The sequence below is a fragment of the Hemiscyllium ocellatum genome, chromosome 47 (genome assembly GCF_020745735.1).
Source record: "Hemiscyllium ocellatum isolate sHemOce1 chromosome 47, sHemOce1.pat.X.cur, whole genome shotgun sequence".
Lineage (NCBI taxonomy): Eukaryota > Metazoa > Chordata > Chondrichthyes > Orectolobiformes > Hemiscylliidae > Hemiscyllium > Hemiscyllium ocellatum.
In genome coordinates, this window is record NC_083447.1 from 21,108,732 (window position 1) to 21,124,799 (window position 16,068).

The window sequence follows — 16,068 nt, forward strand, 5'->3', positions numbered from 1 at the left end:
TCCGGGCCTTTGAAATCTACATGGATGACCTGGATAATAGAAATCGGAGAAAGAATATCCGTCTTCTGGGCCTCCCTGAACAAGAAGGGAAAGGACAGTTAGCAGTATTTCTGGAGCGATGGCTGCCCCAGCTTTTAAACCTGGGGGCTGAAACTGACCGGGTAAGGGTGAAGTGGGCCTACCGGGTCGCAGTACGCGGATCTGGCCCAAACCAGCGCCCACGCCCGGTCCTGTTCCAGCTGCAGAGTTATAGGGAGAGGCAGATACTCCTGGATGCCTCCAGAAAGCTTGGAAAGGATCCTAAAGCTATGATTCATGAAGGATCCAAGATTATGTTATTTCAGGACTTCTCCCCGGCTTTGGCACGAACGAGGAAGGCGTTTGATGATGTGAAGAAATGTCTAAGGAACTTAAATATTCAATACACCTTACGCTACCCAGCGACGTTATGCTTTAACCACGAAGGATCAGAGTATAATTTTAGATCACCAGAAGAGGCTAAGGAACTTTTAGACTCGTTTAAATAAATCGTAAGAGACAATTTATGTTGGCTTGCCTCTTCCACACTCCGTGGGGAGAAATGGATACTTTACTCTACTTTACTTTTGCTTCTGGGAGCAGGGTTGTCTTCCCTTGCTATTTTATGTTATTATACTTAACTGTAATTTGTTGGAATTGTAATTTTATAGTTATGTGTGTTTGTACGTGGCATTGATGCTATCAGATATACTCAGGTATGGGTGGGGAGGGGTGGGGGTGGGGCGCTCACTGTTAACTCTAGCTCGGTATTATATCTAAATCCTATTAAGGAGCGCCCGGGTCAAGGGTGGGACACTGTTTGGGAGAGGATATGGTGGACCTTTAGAAAGGAAGTAAGGCCCCCTGAGAATAAGGGGGAGGATCTCCATTCAAACATTTTTTTTTTGTTCTTATTGTTTGGAAATAGTTTCCTTTTTATTATACTGTTATGAGTGTATTAGAGAACATTTTCTCTTGTTTGAAGGATGTAAGTGACTCAACTATACACTCTGGATAATTGTGGATTAGATTAGTAGTTAACTGAGTTTCATTGTTTTTCTTTCTTCTTTAGTATCATTCCTTTGAATTTTGATGATTATATATTTAAGATCTATTTTTATATTAATGTTTGTGCTTGAAAGTTCTGTTTTTTGTAAATCTGTCAAAATATTAAATTTCTAATAAAAATATCTTTTAAAAAAAAAACCTTGTCAACGGCTTTACTAAAGTCCAAGTAATCAATGTCTGCCGCTCTGCCCTCATCAGTCTTTTTGGTTACTTCCTCAAATATTGCAATCAAGTTTGTAAGACACAATTTCCCTCACACAAAACCATGCTGACTATCTCTAATAATTCCTTGCTTCTCCAAATGCACATAAATCCTATCTTTCAGAATCACTTCCTTCAATTGAACCACCACCAAAGTCAGACTCACAGGTTTACAGCTCCCAAGCTTCTCCTTACATTCTTACACTCCAATCATTTGACACCTCACCTGTACTTATAGTTGATACAAATATTTCGACAAGGGGGCCTGCAATTTCCTTCCTAACTTCCTACAAACCCATGAAATTTATCTACTTTATATTTTCTAAGATTTCCAGTCCTTCCTCCCTTGTAGTATGAATTGTTTTCAAAACATCAGTATTTAGTTCCAAATTCTTCAGCCGGCATTTCTTTCTCCACAGTAAAAACCAATGGAAATATTCAATTAATATCTCTCCCATCTCCTGTGATTGAACGAGATGAACTCAATGATTCTTTAGGGGCCCTAATCTCTCTCTAGTTGCTCTCTTGCTCTCGATATACTTGTAAAACCCCTAGATTATCCTTAACCTTTTTTGCCAAGGCTATCTCATATCCTCTTCTTGCCTTCCTGATTTCCCTCTTAGGAATGTTCCAACACTCTTTATACTGTTCAAGAGATTCATTTGAACCTCACTGTCTATCGCAAATAAATGATTTATTTTTATTCTTGACTCCAACCTCAATATCTTTAGTCATCTATTGTTCTCTGAACTCTCATTATCACTCTTTTGAAAGTGTCCCACTTAGCAGACATTCCTTTACGAGCGGCACGGTGGCACAGTGGTTAGCACTGCTGCCTCACAGCGCCAGAGACCCGGGTTCAATTCCCGCCTCAGGCGACTGACTGTGTGGAGTTTGCACGTTCTCCCCGTGTCTGCGTGGGTTTCCTCCGGGTGCTCCGGTTTCCTCCCACAGTCCAAAGATGTGCAGGCCAGGTGAATTGGCCATGCTAAATTGCCCGTAGTGTTAGAAAAGGGGTAAATGTAGGGGTATGGGTGGGTTGCGCTTCGGCAGGTCGGTGTGGACTTGTAGGGCCAAAGGGCCTGTTTCCACACTGTAAGTAATCTACTCCAATCAAACTTTAAAAAGTTCTTGTCTCAATTAAGAACTTTAAGTGTTCTTAACAATTATGATCACTTGACCAAAAATATTTTCCTACTATTACTTCAGTCACTTGCCTTGTCTTATTACCCAAGTGAAGGTCACGTTTTGCTCCTTCTCTAATAGGAACATTTCCATCTTGATTAAGAAACATTTCTTGAACACATTTAACAAATTCAACACCATGGTGGCCCAGTCAATGCTTGAAAAATTACAATCATCTACTATTACAACATTATTCTTGCATTTTTCTGAGATCTCTCTACATATTTATTTCTCAATTTTGCTCTGATTATTTGGATGGGAGTGCAGGAATCTATAGTACAATCCCATCAAGGTGATCAGTCCTTTTTTTAATTTCTAATTTCAACTCATTTTCTTTGCACATGTTTTTAGAAATACCTTCTCTAGTTACAGCAGTGATATTTTCCTTAATCAAAAAGCCACTCCCCCTCTTTTGCGTCTTATTCTATTCTTTCTGAAGCATATGAAACTGAGACATTGAGCTGCCAGTCCTGTCCATCCTTCAGCCAAATGTCTATAATAACTATGACGTCCCAAATGCATGTTCCCAAACATGCATTGAGTTCATCAACCTTACCTTAAGACCCTTCATTGAAATAGTTTAATTCTTCAGAGTTACTTTGCACTCGGACTTAGTCTTGTTTGCTTTTTCCAATTAATTTGCCTAGTTCAGATTCAAAACCATCCTCATCCATCTTTCCATCTACTGCGCTACGTAGGGTCCCTCTAAATGTTTACGGTCTCCTTTAATAGAATGAGCAAATCTTCCAGCTAGTATAGTGGTCTCTTCACAGTACAAGCCAAACTTGTCTTTTTTTAAAACAGGTCTTTTCTACCGCTGAAAAGATCCCAATGGCCCAAGAACCTGAATTCCTGAACATTACATCATCTCTTCAGCCATTGATTTCTTCCTTTATCCTTTTATTCTTTCTTTAATTTGAGCTTGGCACTGGGAGTAAACCAGAGATTAACAAACGGAGCCTCAAAGTTAGTAATCTTCTAACTAACCTCTTATATACACTCTGTAAAGCCTTAATCTTTTCCCTAACCATGTCATTCCTCCCAATGTGTACAATAACTTCTGGCTTCACACTCGCCCCTTTAATAATACGCTGCAGATGTTTTGAAACATCTTGAGTTCTGTCATCAGGAAAGTAACATACTATCCCAGATTCATGCTCAAATGCTACAGTCTCCTGCCTGTGCCGTTGACAGGCAAGTCTCCTACAACAATTATTCTTTCAAACTCTGTCAAACTCTGCCTAACTTAAGAGTCATTCATAGTGCCGAAGATCTGACTGTCTCTTTTAACTATCCTTTTCAACACTACTCAAAACTAAGTATCCGTTTGAGACAGGAATAGCCACAAGAGACTTCTGATCTACCTTCTTACTTTTCCTGACAGTCACCCGTCTGAGTGATCCTCCTATGTAATCACTTTTCTAAATCTACTAGCCATCTAACTCTGCATCTCCTCCATGCTCTCAATGAAATTAAGCCTAAAAAGAAGCAATTTACCATAGCACCTTATATATAAAATAAAGTAACTATCTTTATCTTAAGAGTTAGTAGTAAGCATACAAACAAGAAATTAAAAAAGATCTTAAATAAAATCAAACACTTAACTGAACAAATCATTTTTTAAAAATCCTACTCAAGTGATCTAACAAACAACTTTCAATCTTCTGATTAAAACAAAAACTCACTCCAGAGCTATCTATGTGTAGACCTCTCCAGAACCTCCCTAAACAAAACTGTTTAGGAAAAAACTCTTCTCCACAATTTAAAAAACAAATCTCTTTAGTGCTATTAAAAATAAATCATTCTTTTATGCTTAGAATTTTAAAGAAAGAAAACCAAGCCATCACGTGTTTGTCTTTCCGTTAAAATCAAAAAAGATTCTGAATCAAAAGGTTCATTAACAGAACCGAAAACTAAAAATACTGGAGATCACAGTGGGTCAAAGCAGCATCCATGGAGGGAAAACAAACTAATGTTGAGATTTCCAGAGCTCTGATGAAGAGTCATCTTCACCCTAAATGTTAGCTTGCTTTCTTCCCATGGTTGCTACTGGACCCACTGTGATCTTTGTGATTTTTGTGCTTTCAATACAGATTCCAGCACCTTCAGTAATTTGCTTCTACATACAGTTCATTAACAGAACACGGTTGAAAAAAATCATGCACTTTTGGATTTTTTTTTAGGAGAAAGCGAGTCTGCAGATGATGGTCATCAGAATCAAAAGTGTGGTGCTGGAAAGACACAGCAGGTCAGGCAGCATTCGAGCAGCAGGAGAATCAGATTCTTGATAAAGGGCTTATGCCTGAAACGTCCTGCTCCTTGGATGCTGCCTGACCTGCTGTGCCTTTCCAGCACCACATTTTTTGTTGGTTTTTTTTTGCATTTGACAAAAAGAAATAATAAATCAAAATAAAAATCTAATTTGACTGAAAGGTAAGAACTGTAAGAAATGTAAAAGTAAATCTAGAAATAAGTCTGACTCTCAGGACAAGCTGCAAGATCTATGCTACTCTCAATGTACCATTTTAGAATCAGAGTTGAAATGTCAACTCTGCTTTCTCTCCATAGACGTCACCAGACCTGCTGGGCTTCTCCAGCAATTTCTGTTTTGCTGCTTCTAATACTAAAGCAGTCCATTTGCAACCGAGTGACAACACTTGATTCAGAGGTGAACTTCGAATCTTTTACATTGTTCCAAGTTTGCTTATTTCACTTCTATAATATCACCAAATCTTGCTGCTGTCTCAACCCATGAGCTGCTGTAAACCTCAGTTTTGCCTTTGCTCACTTTAGACTTGACTATAGCCATGTACTCCTGGCTAGTCTCCAACATTCTAATTCCCCGCAACACCAACACTCCTGTGCCCATAACCATCCTGTAAGGTTGGCAAAATTCTGTGGCCCAATTGCAGCTCACTTATCCTTGCCCTCACAAAACACAGGCTGCCAGTGAAGCCAAGTCTATGCTCATTCTAGTTGTCAATTCTCTCCAAGGCTTCATTCCACTCTATTTTAGAAATCTGCTTCAGCCCGACAGTCCTCCAAGATATCTGCACTTCAATTCTATGGCTATTAAAGTATCACCAATAGCAATTATTCAGATACTTTTGTATGAATTGCATTGACTTAGATGGAGTTAGAGGTAAGGTCTCCGGGCAGTGTGTCAATCTCTGGATAAAAGGCCCAGGTTCCAATCCCACCTACCAAGAAGGGGTGTCATAGCACGTGTTACCTATAAAGAGACATTTCAAAGAGGGTCTTGGCTTCAGTTGTAGCATCCCTACTTCTGGGTGTGATGGCCATGCATGGGTCTTAATTACTGACATGGTTGGGAAATCAGTTGCACAGCATATGATAGAAAGAACTCTATTGTAGGTACTCAAATTGACAGGATATAACTAGTGGTGTCCCACAAAGATTTGTCTTAGGCCTTCAATTATTCACGTTTTTCATTAGCGACTTGGATAATGACGTACGAGGTCATATATCAAAATTTACTGATCTCACAAATGTTAGGCAACATTAATAACAAAATTATAATATAAAATAGACTAAATGACTGGGCAAAACTGTGGCAGTTGGAGTTCAATGTTAACAAGTATGATGTTATCCATTTTGGATTGAAAAAAGGATAGATGAGGGTACTTTCTAGATAGAATAAAGTATAACGTCAAAAGTGACTATGGGGTTCAGGTGCATAGATCTTTAAAAAGACACGAATAAGTGCAGAAAATAATCAATGTTGGTCTTTATATCTAGAGGATTGGAGTACAAGGATGCAGATGTTATGCTGCAGTTATACATTAAAAAGATGCCACATGGAGTACAGTGAGTAGATCCGTGCACCACACCGTAGGAAGGATATGTTGGCCTTGGAGGAGTATAACAGATTTACAAGAATGACACCTAGACTTCGGGTTAAGTTGTGAAGAGCAATCAGCCCTGTTTTTTCTAGAATTTAGAAAGTTAAGCGATGACCTGATTGAAGTCTTCAAGAAAAGACAGGGTAGGTAAAGATAAACTATTTCCACTGGTTGGGGATTCTAGGACTAGGGGACAGAGTCTGAGAATTAGGGCCAGATTATTCAGGAGCAATGTTGGGAAGCGCTTCTACATACAAAGGGTGGTAGATGTTTGGAATTCCCTTACACAAGCAGTTGGATCAGTTGTTAATTTAAAATCTGAGATAAATAAATTTTTGCAAAGATATTAAGAGATGTCGGCCAAGAAGATATATGGAGTTAGGCCACAGATGGAATCTACTTGAGGGGCTGAATGGCCTATTCCTGTTCCAATGTTATGTTCATGCAGATTGATACTTACTGTAACTGTGGCGTGGCTGAATGAGGTACATGCTTGTAATGTTTTTCTGTATCTAAATTTAAGACCGAGTAACAATTGGTTCCAGAAACATTTTTCACAAATAAAACAGCTCCACCATTAGTGGACAGGTAATTATCTAACTGAGCCCAACAGGTCTGAGTAAGGGATGACTTTTTCTCATTTGGTCTACAAAATGGACAATGGAAGTTGGACAGTGCTTAATGGCTAAAAGGTATGACAACTGGGTCTTTTTCTGTAACTTGTAGATCAAGTGGGACGATAAGTGTACATTTCAGTGATACGAGACTACACTACTTTTTGGAGCACTGAAGGGGATACTGACAGAGTGGCACAATAAGACTAACTTAAGAAAATATTGTTTAACGACAGCTTCAGATTGGTCCAGCTGCAGATTGTTACAGATCAGAGAACAGTGCACTCAGTCACTCAGAAGCCTGTAAACAGGAAACAGCTCTCACTATATCTGACAGCAAAAAGACAAAAACCTGGAGATTCTAAAAGAACACTGATACCTAGTTCCGCCTGGCCGACTACTGAATTGAAAATTGTTCATCACTGCACAAACATTGCAACGTCGCTTAAGAAAAATCAAAAGGTTGAGAAATAATTCACCCTACTCTTGAAATCTATACTTGGGAACTATAGAAACAAAAACAGTAATCACTGAAAAAAAAACTCACCAGGTCTGGCATGATCTGTGGAAAGGAATCAGAGTTAGATGTTTCAGGTCCAGTGACCCTTCTTTAGAACTGACTCCGATTTTGAGTTCTTTCAGTTTTTTTCTGAACTTTGTTTCCGGGGCTATACCTTTTCCATCCATAGTGCGTGTCAGACCACCTTTCTTTTTTGGTTCATGTGCTCAAGGTTTTAAAAGGTTATAGCTTAAGTTGTATAGTGACAAAATATGGATTACAAACTTACTGCCTCTTAAAGGGTAAGTCTCCATATAATAAAATTATTTTCCTGTTCATGACTAATTTCCTGATGTGAATTACTTTTGTCCTAAACAGCAATTTGTCAGGTAAACTTTGTTTAATTGTGTCATTAAGCATTAATTGGATAGTTAAACATTATAACAGCTTGTGGAATAGATCAGTGACACACACTGCCAAATTGAATTGTGACATCTGGAAGATTACCCTTTGAAGCACTGCTTAAAAATCTACATCAGCAGCTTTGGAAGATGGAAGGCTGTCCAGGAGAACAATTGAATCCTCAGAATTGCAGGCAAGTAAAGCAACACATGGGCTTAAGTAGGGGTGGAGGCAAACATCACAGAAGTGGAAGTAAGGACCCTCTTGTGGTGCAGTGGTAGTGTCCCGATCCTCGAACCAGAATCAAGTCCAACCTGCTCCAGAGCTGGTAACAACATCTCTGAACAGGTTAATTAGCAAAATGGATATAGGTGGAAGTAAACAGTCCTTATAGTGAAGAGGGTATGAAGCTTATCAGAAGTGAGACGTACATTGGGAGATGCACACCAAGGTTCTGCAGATGCCCTGACACAAGATGATGTACGAACATTCTCCAGAAAGTTCAAATCTCAGAGGCTGATTGACCATTTGTGAGCATCTTGGACCCAGATTATGGACAGAAACTTGGGCACGATACATGGAATACGTCTGCATACTTAGCAAGAAATACTGAACAATTCAATACTTCATCTAACTCAGTGGTTAGTGAGGATAACACCACAGGACATCACAACCAACTCAGGTAAAATCTGACATCACAGAGTCACAAAGCCGTACAGCTTGGAAACAGACCCTCAGTCTAACTCGTCCATGCCGACTAGATACCCTAAATAAATCTAGTCCTATTTGGCCCATATCTCTCTAAACCCTTCCAATCCATATTCAGACATAAGAGATGAAGAAGGATAGACTCTCGAGGTACAGTGGTGCAGAGACAAGTCAAGTCACTTCAAGAGATACTCATTATTGGAAGGTTGGATGGAATACGGAAGTGAGGAGGATTTAAGAATGCAATTGGTAATAAAGAAAAGGCAGCCAGTAATTATCCTAATGCACCTAACTGCTGTGCAAACTTTTGCAGGACTCATTGCTGCTTGATGTGATCCAGCTAGATCAGGTGATATATGTATGCAATGAGCAGTCACTTAAATCTGTGGACTGTGGACCTTGGACCTAATATAGAAAAACCAAGGGCCATACCAAGGTAGAAGACCTAATGAAACAAAAACAGAAACTCAGTAAGTCTGGCAGCAACTGTGAGAAGAAAGCAGAGTTAACATGGAGTCTGGTGACTCATCAAAACTGTTCAGGTGAAGAGTCATCAGACTTGAAACTGCCTTCTTCCCACAGATGCTGCCAGCCTGCCGAGTTTCACCAGCAAATTCTGTTTATGTTTCAGATCACCAGCAACTGCAGTTCTTCATTTTGTAGAAGACTTGAAGATTTGACAAAGACAACAATGTGTGTTGACAGCTATTGAACAAGCAAAACATCAAAGAAGTAACATGTGCAGTGGAGTGGAGGTAGCTCATTCACATACTGTACTTGGGTTTTCAGAAGGCATTTGACAAGGATCCATAAAGGGTTACTGCTCAAGTAGAAGGACACTGTGTAGGACCTAACATTTTAGTGTGGATAGAAGATTGGCTGGTAGGCAGAAAACAGGAAATATTCATAAATGGGTCCTTTTCTGATTGGCACGATATGACGAGTAGAGTTCCACTGAGATTTGTATTGGGGTCTCAGTATTTTATAATTATATTGATGATTTGGATGATGGAAACAAAGGCATTATAGATAAATTTGCAGATAATACTACATGTATTATGAAGAAGAAACAAGGAGGTTGCAGGAAGATTTTAAAAAGGTTGAATAAGTAGGCAAACATCTATCAGAAGAAACATGTATAATTGTTCATTTGGCAGTAAGAATAAAAGGTTTTACCTAAAAGGACTGCAGAATTCTAAGGTGCAGAGGTCCAGTGTACAAATCACATGAAATTAGTATACAGGTACAGCAAACAGTTAAAAGAGGCTAATGGAATGCCATTCCTTTATTATGTGAGAAGTTAAACATAAAGTAAAGATGGACATTGGCAAATAGTGTATGCAGTTTTGACCTCCTTATTTAAGGGATGGTGTAAACATGTTGGCAGTGATTCAGAGGAGCTTTACTAAATGGGTGTAAAGCTCACCGAAGATGTTACCTAGTATGGTGACGAAACGTTTGAAAATGAACCTTCCAGCTCAGCAAGCAAACTTACACCCAGAACCTCAACCTGAGCTATAAATCTTCTTAAAACTCACTAGCTTTACTAAATTGGTATCTGGAATAAGCAGGTTGCCTTATGGGTACAATGGGGACAGACTGGGCTTATTTCTACTTTAGAGTGAAGAGTGACTTGACTGAAAATGTACAAGATTGTTGACAAGGTGGATGTGGAGATGATGCTTTTCTCTTGCACATGAATCCAGAATGAAGAAGCACTGTTTTAAGCTAGGGAGTGAGCTTTTTTTTTGGATAGAGATGAGAATTCTTCTTTCTCAGTGGCTTATGCAACTTTAGAATTCTGTGACTGTGCCCTCTCCACATACAATTTTTTTTAAAAAAGGAAATAGTAAATAGACTTCTGATATGCAAAGGAATCAATGGTTATCAGGGGTAGATGGAAATGTGCAATCCAAACCATAAATTCACCCAAATTCCAAAGATGAAACAGGATAAACTGGGCTGAGTGGACTAATTCTGCTCCTATTTCATACTATTAATATTGGGAAAATTTAATCCAAAGTTTCCTTCAGTTTTCCATGAATGTAGAACGGTTCCACAAATAATTTTATAACAGTCAAACATCAAAGCTATTTGAAAACTAGGTAAAGTCACAATGTGGATTATATTCCAGCAATTAGAATATAGATCATAGAACATTACAGCGCAGTACAGGCACTTTGGCTCTCAACCTGTGAAACCAATCTAAAGTCCATTGAACCCACACTATTCCATTATCATCCATGTGCTTATCCAATGATCATGTAAATACCCATATTATTGGCAAGTCTGCTACCGTTGCAGGCAGGGCATTGCAAAGACTGTTCCCTCCGTGACTACCTGGTCAGGTCCACGCCCCCCAACGAACCACCCTCCCATCCTGGCACTTTCCCCTGCCACCGCAGGAACTGTAAAACCTGTGCCCATACCTTCTCCTCACCTCTATCCTAGGCCCTAAAGGAGCCTTCCACATCCATCAAAGTTTTACCTGCACATCCACTAATATCATTTATTGTATCCGTTGCTCCCTTTGCGGTCTCCTCTACATTGGGGAGACTGGGCACCTCCTAGCAGCGCGCTTTAGGGAACATCTCTGAGATACCCGCACCAATCAGCCACACCGCCCTGTAGCCCAACATTTCAACTCGCCCTCCCACTCTGCCGAGGACACGGAGGTCCTGGGCCTCCTTCACCGCCACTCCCTCACCACCAGATGCCTGGAGGAAGAACGCCTCATCTTCCACCTCGGAACACTTCAACCCCAGGGTATCAATGTGGACTTCAACAGCGTCCTCATTTCTCCTTTCCCCCACCTCATCCTAGTTTCAAACTTCGAGTTCAGCACTCTCCCCATGACTTGTCTAACCTGCCTATCTTCTTTTCCACCTATCCACCCTCACCCTCACCTTCATCTCCTCCCCCACTCATCCATTGTACTCTATACTACTCTCTCCCCACCCCACTCTCCTCTAGCTTATCTCTCCATGCTTCCAGCTCACTGCCTTTATTCCTGATGAAGGGCTTTTGCCCGAAACGTCAATTTCGCTGCTCGTTCGATGCTGCCTGAACTGCTGTGCTCTTCCAGCACCACTGATCCAGAATGCCCTTACTACTGTCTGAGTAAAGAACCTACCTCAGACATCTGTCCTATATCTATCACCCCTTAATTTAAAGCTATGTCCTCTCATGCCAGCCATCACTATTCCAGGGAAAAGGCTCTCACTGTTCACCCTATCTAATCCTCTGATCATCTTGTATACGTCTATTAAGTCACCTCTTAACCTTCTTCTCTCTAATGAAAACAGTTTCAAGTTCCTCAGCCTTTCCTCATGAGACCCTCCCTCCATACCAGCCAACATCCTGTATTTTCGGCAATAGCCTATTGGGGGGGGGGAAAGAGATCCACAAAGCGTAACTACATTTTTGAAGACAATTCCAATATAGTCAGAATTCACTCAAATCAGTCATATTAACATTGCTAAATAACACAAACATTGCCAGATGCATAGCAAAATATTGTGCACATATGTGGCAAGTTAGGTAGGTGTTGACGTGAGTTCTTAATTCAACATGGTTAACCAAATGGGCTCTTACTCACAAGACCCTTTATCAATCTTTATTAATAATAATATATACAGTAAATTTCTTCTCTGAAAAAAATCTGCAATTCATCATAGTTACCTGTTTTGAAGTCTTTACATCTCGTAGTGCAGTACCATAAGGATTATAGAAGTGTTTTAGCTGCCTGATAAATTTGTTTTCATACTTTGTCACAGCAAAGAATTCAGTCTGTTGAAAGACAAATGTGTAGACCCGAGGATCATTCAGGTTTAACTTCTCAATGATTCCATCAGCCACAATGATGTGCAACTGGGGGACATATCGATGCATGGAATGAAGGATTGCATTACCTTCTTCTGCAGTTGGACAATTGGTTAATCGCATTTTGGCAAAAGACACTGGCTTGACCATCCACTCTTTCCCAGAAACACTGCCATTTGGGTGGAAGTAAAGTCTCCCAGTCACATGTGGGGTTGCCTTTCCATTGATCTGCCATTTGCACCCATTATAACGGTAACGGTAGTTGTCTACTGGAGAGATATCCATTGCCATGATGTAGTTCTTGTCAGGATCCAGCCCAGAAACAGAATATTCACAGTATGGGAACATAAACCTGCCACGTTTGGACATCCTCATCTCGGTGCCCAAGTTATAAAATTTGTCCCAAATGCTCCATTTCTTGAGGGAGACCTTGACGTTGCCAGACTTGAGACAGGAGGGAGGGGATTTCATCATGTTACCCTCCAGTCGGTGGGCATGGCTGGGATTGATGGCTGGAGGAGCTGCTCGTTCCATGGCGGCTTGGAGTGCCTGAGTGAGCGTATGGAGGAAGAAGTGGTGGTGGTGGTGCTGGGGGGAATGGTTTGCAAGCGGTTGCTCCTCCTCGGATCAAAGCCCGGCCATGGGATTAGCGAGAGAGAAGCCCTGCAGCTCTCCGCTGCTGTCAGCCATCGCCGGGGGTTAGGCGGCTGCTGCGGGCTCGGCTCGACAAGGACATCCTGAAAGCGAAGAGAACTAAATCAATTCCTTTCATTATTATTTTGAAATTGCTATTAAAATACAGGAGGGGAATAAATGCAGACCCTGGCGGCAACATTTACCATAGCGGAGTCTCCATCATTCCCCCTCCCCCTTCCCGCTGTTGGATGGTGGGGGTGGGGGTGGGGGATGGAAGCCTGGCTTCTCTGGGGACAATGGGAGAGCGGCGCGGATCCGAGCCCGACATGTGATTGCGGCCCCGGGACCCCCCTCCCCCTGCGGTTAACAGCATCCGCGCCGAGCGGGAGGCCCGAGCCTCAACCTGGGGCCTGGCCACCCGCGGCCGCACTCGAACACAAAGCGCCTCTTGCCACCCACCCTTAGGGCTTTGTGTGAGGCTCTTCACCGCCAGCCAGCTTCAAACACGGACCGAGCTTCAGGCCCCCTCCCCGCTCCCCTGTGCCGTGACTATCCCGGCCTCTTCACCTCAGCGTGCTCGGAGTGCGCGCTTGTTCAGAAAGAAGGAAAAGCGGGCACTGCCCATGTCCCGGCGGGTGCGATGTACACTGGCGCTGTTCCCGACTCCAGGCCTCTAAAGAACACGCAGCCGCCCCTCACCACGTGACCGCCCCTCAGCACCACGTGGTGGATCTGACCGTGGCCTGCCCTCGTACTCCCCCTAGACATTAGCTTGCTCTCCTCTCCTCTACTTCCATTACATGGTTCTCCTTCAGCCTCTCCATGCGCATCCTTCATTTTCCCTTCTCCCCACCCCATGCATCTTCACACTTTCTCCCATTTCCATTACATGGCCTTCTTCTTCCACCAATACATGTTTACCATCTGTCTGTATCCAACGTTCGGTTCTCTAATGAATAGTTCTCCTCCGTTCTTTCCCTGCACGATCTGCCCATGCCCCCCTCCCAGGAATGCATACCTCACTACATAATCAATACACTCCTCCACTTTCTCATGTATGGTTCTCCCTCCCTTCCACTAAAGCATCGCATTCCTTTCCCTGCCTCATGCATGATGATACTTTTACCTTCCCTTACTCATGCACTGTTCTTACCAATCCTTCCCCTATTCCCTTCTCTTCCTCCACTGCAGTTCTTAGTGCCATTTCATTGCAATAGCACTAACTCTTAATCAGAGTCACCAGACTTGAATGTTAACTTTTCTCTGCACATTTGTTGCCAGACCTGCTAAGTTTCTGTCTTTCTTTCCAAACTTGTTTCTGAACATGTTGGATCGCAAAGCCAGCAAAGTACTGAATCTGACAGCTCACTATTCAACTTCTCACCTCCAAGAGGTGTCAATAGTCTTAAACTCTTATCTAGCCTTTCCCACACATCTAATTGAAAATACAAATGATCCTAAAAGAAACCATTAATTTTCACACCTCTACCACCACATCTGATTAAGTGATTTCAGAAAATCACAAAGGCTGGAATGTTTTCCTTATGTAAAGCACTTCTAATTCATTTATCTACTACTGAACCAGATTATAAACTACTGTTAAAATTCTATATATATATATATATACCTGTTGCCAGGATCCTGTAGCAACAGAAATGCCAATGAGGGGGGACAAGATAAAGAAAATTAAAACAACACACCTACTGATCAAATGTAATTTTCCAGTTGTGTACTCTTCCAGAAGAAGCAGATTCACTGTTGAAATGAAATTAACTAACTTTCCATGCTTTTCACAGAACAGCTACAAAATTCAAGCTCCAAAATACCAAGAGCAATACTAAATCCCACACTGTAAAAGGAAAATGTTATTTCAATCATGATAAACCAGCATAGTTATATGTTTTGAAGAATGAAATCCCTTTAAATAGTTTATAAATACCAGAATCCCATGTAATAAAAGCAGATCTTGACTTAATATTGATCACTGAATGGAACTTCAAGCATATTTCGAATAGCGAATCTTCAGCATTGTCTATATCACTGTTATGGCTACAGCAAAGTATTGATATGTTGTAAATGAGTAAATTTATGCTTTTATAGCTGGAGAAATCAGAATTTGAGTCACATCTAAATTAGTTTACTATATGAGCCTCATCCTATTTCCACTCTTACCTCTAATCCCTTTCTTATTCAAGGAATTTACCTAAATGTAAACTAACTCAAGTCAACATGGTGTTCCACAGAATGCAACATGGTAAGAATGGCTAAATTACGTTCATTCACTTTGACCAATCGACCTGGAAAATGGCAACTACCAATATCGATTGTTCAAATACTGGGAAAACTGCAATGAGAAATAATACTCATCAGTAATGATTGTAAGTCAATATTAATACATAAAATTATTTATATTAAATATAACAATTCAAACATAGCTTGATATTTTAAATTGGTAAAATGACATTCCAAATTGAAACAAATAATAAATCTCAATTTGTTTACTTATGAGTCACTTTGGGATGTTTGGATAACACTGTGCAAAATACAGATCTTTTCTCTGTTGTAAAACACAATCATTTACTTTTTTTTCTGCTCAAATCATTACAGGTACCTCATAGTGTATGTTTTTATTTTGATAGGAGCTATTTTCCATTGGAATAGTGGTTGAGAGACTATGAAATGACATTGGTTGCCACAGTTGAATTTGGTATAAAAAAAGTGCTACAGCAGTTTTTTGCATTGCAAAATAAATATATTTTAGTAAAATTTATTTGGCTAATTAAGTTAATTGAGATGCAATATTAAGTCTTTACCTGGAGCATTATTCTATTTTCTATCAGTACATTTTGCATAATAGTATCTCCAGATGACACTGCAATGCATAATTCTTACACCACACACAATTTTTATTACCTCCTCTCCAAGACAATTCAGACTGGCTTAACACTCCAGGTGTTCCTAATTAACACTTTTGTAGTCATACTTTTTTTTGACAAATCAGTACTGAATGCTGATTCACCTTAGAAGTGCTGGCAGAAATGATGGCATAGTG

The 16,068-nt window shown here is 40.7% G+C and overlaps 1 protein-coding gene across 6 annotated transcripts in view; it reads right to left on the reverse strand.

The window, feature by feature from the left end:
- LOC132836765 (uncharacterized) overlaps window positions 1-13,675 on the reverse strand; it is a 179,964-nt gene extending 166,289 nt beyond the window's left edge. For 5 of the 6 annotated variants that reach the window (XR_009647396.1, XM_060856216.1, XM_060856215.1 and 2 more), the window contains exons 1-2: window positions 13,476-13,549; window positions 12,240-13,117 (exon numbers count right to left, since the gene is read on the reverse strand). Coding sequence is in view for 5 of the 6 variants with exons in the window: in XM_060856216.1 (XP_060712199.1) it covers window positions 12,240-12,914 (675 nt within the window). In the remaining variant the exon portion in view is untranslated. Of the gene's footprint in view, window positions 1-12,239; window positions 13,118-13,475; window positions 13,550-13,583 lie in introns of those variants that run through there. The other variant, XM_060856214.1, reaches the window with a different exon arrangement.
- Between the last annotated feature and the right edge of the window lie 2,393 nt (window positions 13,676-16,068).